Raw genomic sequence first — 6,652 nt, 5'->3', positions numbered from 1 at the left:
ACAAAGAAATAATAACTGTCTCCGAATACTAATAAAGACATAACTACTATAGAAAGGTAGAGGTGAATTCGGACGCATGAATGTCCAACCGCTACCTTGGAAGCTCCAACAATCGCCCGAGTCAATCAAGTTGAGGCGTACTCAAGCTAAGACCTACACCGAAAGCGCGCAGTAGGCATGAGTACGGTCCACTTGTACTCAGTAAGTATCATAGGTCAACCAAGCAAAGTAGTAAATAAAGCATACAAAATATACACTAAGGGCACGTTACCTACAATCAGAAAATATTCCACAACGATAGCCCACATCGCTTGCACTAATAGTTTTAATATATCTCACATATATTACAAAAACACTCCAACATATAGAACACAAGTATACATTACGTCACATATAAATAGAACAAGAGAGAATAAGTAGATAAAAGATTTTCAAATACAAGTAAAGGAAGGTAAGACAAATACATAGATGACAAGTCAATAAGGCAATACAACATAACATAAACACAATAAAGTAAGTGCAATGTATATGATGATGATGAAGATACACGAGGTCGTTACACAACCTCTGGGATCATCACACAATCCCCGTATACACCTACGGAGCTAAAGCTTCTCAACGTAGGACCCATGGGGGGTTCGTCAACCCATATACAATCCACATATCTCCTTTCTGGCATATCCCTTAGAAAGGGTTTTATAAGTTGTTACAATATCTTCTCCCGGCACATCCCTCGGGAGGGTTTTAAAAAGGTGTTGTAGTGTTTCTCAGATGTTGTCATGGTGGTACCAATGTTTCATGAATGGGTATGATATGAGGATGTAATTCTCCCAACCAATCACAATGAGTATTTTCACAACCAACCACAATGATATATTTCCACAACCATGTAAGTCAATATCCACTCATTATTTCAGTTTCATCCACGACTTTTCACGTCTCATGTGCCAAATAAAGTATGAATATAATCACAATACACCAATGGTACCATATTAAGCATCTTAACAACACAATGCAATTATTCACATGTATTCAAGGCTATTAATAGCACATAGGACCACAAGGTCCCACATATCACATAATAACTCAATTTTGACAGTCACATCACATATAGGCCCCTATACGAGTACAACACATAAATAGCCATTTTTCATGATTAGTTCCTCCTCTTAACATGTATTTTATATCATCATTTAATACTCAGCCCAGTCTAAAAGAGTTAAGCCACAACCTACCTCGAAAGTTGAAACCGATCTGCTACACTTGAATTCGCGACCTTACTTTTCACGAATAATTCCGAACTCCACTAAAAACATCAAATATAAAATCTATGCATCGAAACAAAACCAAAGATACCGATATTGACTACTTTTGGTTCGGGATCAAAAGGGACCTCCCAAAACGGGTTTTCGAAAAAAAAAGAGCAAAATCAAAACTTTACTTCAAAAATATGTTCTCCATATTTTTAGGAACCTACAGCTGAAAACTCAAGTTAAATCGAGTAAAAAATGGAAAAACTATTTTTCAGCTTTACTGGATAAAATCTTTGAAATCCGGGTTAAAATCAAGAATCGAAGTAATCAAGAATCAGAGTTGTTTTGAAGGTTAAATTGATGAAAAAATAGTAAGAAGATAAAAATACTATTTAAGTGAAAGGAGTGAAATTTGGGGTTTAAAATAAAATTTGGAGTTTAAAATCAAACCCTAAGATTTTTGGGATTTTGAGAAATTAATCAAGAAATTACTAAGAAAAGGGTGAATTATTAACTTAAATCCGTAATAAAATCAAGAGATAAGTGTTAATCTAGCTTCCCAAGCCTCCAAAAACTTTATTTTTAAGCTCCCGTACTATTTTAGGGGTTAACTCTCAAGATCCAAGATGAGAAATGAGCAAAATAAGCCAGAAAGAGGAAAAAATCTGCTATTTTTCGATGGGGTGTTCGGGATTTATTCAGAGTCCGATACATGCAAACGAACTATGCAACCATACTAAATTCGACATTCCGGACACGATGGCGATATCAAATTTTTTAAAAAAATATCGTTTTCACAAAATTGACCCCCGAAATTCAAAATTACAATTTTTTAAATCGTGGGTCGAAATGAGATTTAAAAGTCATAAAATCATACCAAACATGATAACACCCTAAAATCGAAATTCCGGATCTGCTGGCGAAGTCGAATTTTCCATCCAAGGTCGTTTTGATCAAATGTGGATGTCACACCCATATTTTCAACTTTTCAACTTTCCGACCAATAGGTCGAAATGAGCTCGGGTGCACCGGGACACGAATCAAAGGTCTACCCAACTTAAAATCGATATTCTGGAGTTGCTAACGCAGTTCGTTCGGCCATCCGTCGCACGGATAAAAAGATATCCACATAAGTCCAAAATAAGGCTCTCAAAATCATAAAAAAACCACAATATTGAATAAATGATACCAAAATGCATTAAAAATCATGTCAATCACTCCCATACCCAAAAAATATCATAATGCAACTACGGGGAGGGGTAAAACAACCGTAGTGATGATGTAAAATATATAAGTGCTTACACTAAAAAATATGTTTATATTTACAATAATATTAAAGTGTGAAGAATGTTTGAAAAACAATTTAAACAATTATACTTCATTAAAAATTTACACAATAAATAAAATTATTTAATTTTAAATAATCAAACATCATGCCAAACCGGTATAAAAGAAAAATTAGATGGCCACAATGTAAAGAGTTATTACCCGAACCGGCCTGGCCTATATAGCAAGTTCAAAGTAGATAGAAGGGGAATCCAGAACCCTAGCAAAGCAAAATTTGCTGATGGTCAAAGGTAAAAGTGTTTTCAATCGAAAGATAATGACAGAAAAGAAGCAGTGGAAATTAGTGTTACCAAACAATCAAAAGGAAGAAGCGAATAAGGAATCCAGTTCAAGTACAACAAAAAAAAGGGCTAATGGAGATTTGTTTGTTCTTTCCGGATGGGTCCAGCTGAAGAAAAAGAAATCAGTACCTCCTATTCTTCATATTCCCAAAGGTATTCTTTTTCTTTGTTCATACTATTTATTGCACTTGGATACCCTAACACATACTCCTATGTATCACTTCGCTTTCCGTGAGTACAATTTTAAGTTTGATCGAAAATTTCGGCTCAAGTTTTTGTATATTTGAAAACTAGATAAAAAGTACTTTAAAAGTACTTTAAGTTATAATAATAATTGACAATTCAAAAGATTTAAAAGATATATAAAGATATTATGGTCAAAAGTTAGATTTGTTTGACACATAAATTGCGACGGAGGAGTAATACATAAATCATACTCCAACTCCCAATAAAGCGTTTCTATAATTAATTAAAACAATTTCTGGTGAGAATGGCAGTACAGAGGCGATGGACATTGGTCAAGAGGTGAGTTCAAGGTATTACTACCATTTATTTAAACTGTTGTTTGAAGATTCAAGCACTTATTTGCCTTTGTATGATAGGGAATTCACTTCCCAGAGGAGATACTTATGGATATCCTCAGCAGGTTACCCGTGCGCTCTCTTCAACGATTTAAATGTGTTTCACCATCTTGGAACGCATTAATATCTGCTCGTTATTTTGTTATGAAGCATCTTAGTCGCTCCAAGAGTGACCTTAATTCCCAAAAACTTCTTACTATCCGACGACCCACTATAACAAAACTTGAGTTCACTCGGTATTCTTTTTCATCGTCGTCCGTTCAAGTGATTGAGGATGAACAATCACTTTACTGGCCTCCTAACTGCAGACCAGCTTGGATAATACGCTGCTGTTATGATGGATTGGTTCTTATCTCAACTATTGATACATCTGATCAACGTACTAACGCCCCTCACCTTTTGCTTTGGAACCCTTCCACAAGAGAATCAATACTACTTCCGTCTCGAGAAAATGCACTGAGCGATTTGGTATTTGGATTGGGATATGATGCAACTAGTGATGACTATAAGATCCTTGCGGCAGACGTGAATGGTGAAGATTCTTTGAAGGAAGTATCCGTTGAAATTTTTCCTTTAAAAACTGGTTCCTGGAGAAAAATTGGTAAATATCCTACTGGCATGCATCGTGTGTCGGATCATTTGAATTATGGCATGTACTCTTTGACATTTATACATGGAGCATTTCATTGGGTTGGTAGGTCAGCCTATCATACTATCATTTCATTTAATATTTCAAATGAGGTGTATGGAGAAATACCGCTGCTATAGCAGATGTACAGTATGCACACGTATGCACTTGGCCATGTTGTTTATACTCACAACTATGGCGTTTCAGTGTTGAGAGGAATGCTTTGCTATTATATTATGCCCAAGTATTATGGGTGGCCATCCACTTTTAAGTTATGGGCAATGAAAGACTATGGTGTCAAAGAATCTTGGATTCAATTGCATGAAATAAGAGATATCAAAGGTCTTATTTCAGTCGCACCACAATATATGTTTGCGGATGATGATGTGCTACTACGCTTCATACAGTCTGCATCCAGTACTTCTCTGTATTGGACATCCAAAAGAGGTATATTTGAACTTTGGCCTGAAACTGATAAAACAATTTTTTATACAAAGAGCTTGATCTCTCCAAAATTACTTACTATTTAATATTTGCTTATGTATGATTCTGACGATTTCTTTTGAGAATCATGTAACATCTTATTCTAATTAAGTTTATCTATTGCTCTTATTTAATATTTGCTTATGTATAGGTGAGAGGTCTTTTTATTTTTTCAAAGATCAGGCATCAACTTTCAATTCTAATGAGTTTGTCTATTGCTCGCAATCTTTTGGTCCTGAAATGTATTCCGCAAAGTCATCAGGTTACTTGTTTCATGTACTCAAAAAGTGGCAATTACTTGGATCCCTATCTTTTGACCTATTATTGCTTGCAGAAAATCGTATAGAGTAATTGCTACTAGTAATGCACTGTTTATTCTTCAGAGAATTCCTGGGTTGATTGATCAATAAAGAAAGTTATGTTTCCTCTCAGAAAGCTACACTATATTGTGTCTGAAAACCTTCTCTATTTGTTCCCATTCATCTTATTATTCTTCCAACCTTCTTGTTTAGCAGGTACACTCATTCACCTATGCTAGCTGTGTGATAAACAAAGATAATGTATTGAGGCTAAATAGGCAATGTTTCTTTGCCAATTCCAAACCTCTGCTTTGTGGTCTCCTCTTCATATTTGGTGGTAAAAGTGTTGCAAACCCAAAGAGGAACTAGTTTTAAGTATTTCACAGTAAGCGCGGACGACATTCATTATCTATTTACAAAATGAATAGATTCTCAAGTTAGAGCTCCTTTGCAAGTTGTGAGATCGGGCCGCCTCACTATTTTCTTGGGGTGCAGGTTTGTTGCTCGCTTGATGGGATTTGACTTTCTCAACACCAATATATGTATTCGCAACATTCTGTCCAAGGCAGGTTTGCTTACTTGCAAGCCACTCGATCGCTTCACCTATGGAAACCAATCTGAAACTTTATAAAGGTGATGACTCGCCCTTTGACGATGCCAGCTTGTATCGACATATTGTTGGGCCATTATAGTACTTGATATTGACTCACCAGGACATCTATCTCCTTTACGGTCAATAAAGATTTGCCAATCCATGCCTAGTCCCTCTTTGGACCATTGGGTTGTGGTTAAGCGTATTCCCTTCTATCTTGAGCTCCCATCTTATGGTGTGATAATATTGATGCTCCCTATCTCTCTCCATCAATCCCGTGTTTCACTCTTGCACTACACATTCAAATTGACTTTCATTTTGTTCAGAATAAATTTGTGCGACGTGATTTTGCTATTCTGTTTCTTGTGTAAGGATCAAGTGGTAGATGTATTCACTGAGCTTCTTTCAGAGACTTGTTTTCAGTTTTTGCATGACAAACTCAAGGTGCATGAGTCACCTTGAGTTTGCAATGGGGGTATCTGGTCATGACAATCCTCGCTGACTAGGACTTGTCTCTTTTTCTAAATAGAATGTTATTTTCTATGCATGTACTCTTTCTCTATTAATTTAGAACTCCAGTATATAAAAATACGCTCATTGTTGTGTAAACTAAAATAAGAAAGCTTATGCCTATTTTATATCTGATTCTTCTGTCAAGATTTAATATTCTTCAAATGCTTGCATTCTGTTGATATATTGCTACAGTAACTATTTCAAACTCCACTTGGAGCTATTCTACATCTCCAGGACCTAAATTGATTTGATCGTGAGTTCATAAATAAATACCTTCTTTCGTTCACTATTGTCATATTTGGAGTTGACATGCTGATCAATAAAACAGTGATTGACATGGCTATTTTATCACACCACCCGTATCAATTCAGGTTTAGTATTAGGTCTTAGAAAATGATTGAAGAATAAGAAATTGATGCTAAGGATAAAATGATAGAAGATGAATCAGAGAGCAATCGTACGTGAGAAGGATCGTTGTAGGATTGTTGTTGGATATGAAGCAATGTTGAGTACGCCAACAATTTGTTGGATGATAAAAGAGATTGTATTTGCTCCATTTGCAAGAGAAATTCAAAGCTTCTGCCCCAGTTGGACAAGTTGTGGTTATGGTGGAGTGGATTTGAGCGGGAAATTAAGGAGGGAAGGAGAGCTTCTTTGGCCTTGCGGTTAGAAAAC

The 6,652-nt window shown here is 35.9% G+C and overlaps 1 protein-coding gene across 5 annotated transcripts; it reads left to right on the top strand.

The window, feature by feature from the left end:
* Positions 1–2,728: 2,728 nt before the first annotated feature.
* On the top strand, positions 2,729–6,102 carry LOC107873168 (F-box/kelch-repeat protein At3g23880). Of its 5 annotated transcripts, XM_016719913.2 has the most exons (4): positions 2,740–3,406; positions 3,484–4,537; positions 5,089–5,257; positions 5,368–6,102. In XM_016719913.2, the coding sequence occupies exons 1-2, from the start codon at positions 3,389–3,391 to the stop codon at positions 4,228–4,230; spliced, it is 765 nt and encodes a 254-aa protein (XP_016575399.1). In that variant the 5' UTR covers positions 2,740–3,388; the 3' UTR covers positions 4,231–4,537; positions 5,089–5,257; positions 5,368–6,102. The 5 variants fall into 5 exon arrangements, 3 of the variants coding, with proteins under 3 accessions (XP_016575399.1, XP_016575397.1, XP_016575398.1); XR_007057156.1 differs by having other exon boundaries at positions 2,729–4,537; XR_007057155.1 differs by having other exon boundaries at positions 2,737–4,537; positions 5,086–5,257.
* Positions 6,103–6,652: the final 550 nt, after the last annotated feature.

The sequence above is a fragment of the Capsicum annuum genome, chromosome 6 (assembly GCF_002878395.1).
Source record: "Capsicum annuum cultivar UCD-10X-F1 chromosome 6, UCD10Xv1.1, whole genome shotgun sequence".
Classification (NCBI taxonomy): domain Eukaryota; kingdom Viridiplantae; phylum Streptophyta; class Magnoliopsida; order Solanales; family Solanaceae; genus Capsicum; species Capsicum annuum.
The sequence above is the reverse complement of the archived record's forward strand: the minus strand, read 5'-3'. Positions and strand labels throughout refer to the sequence as shown.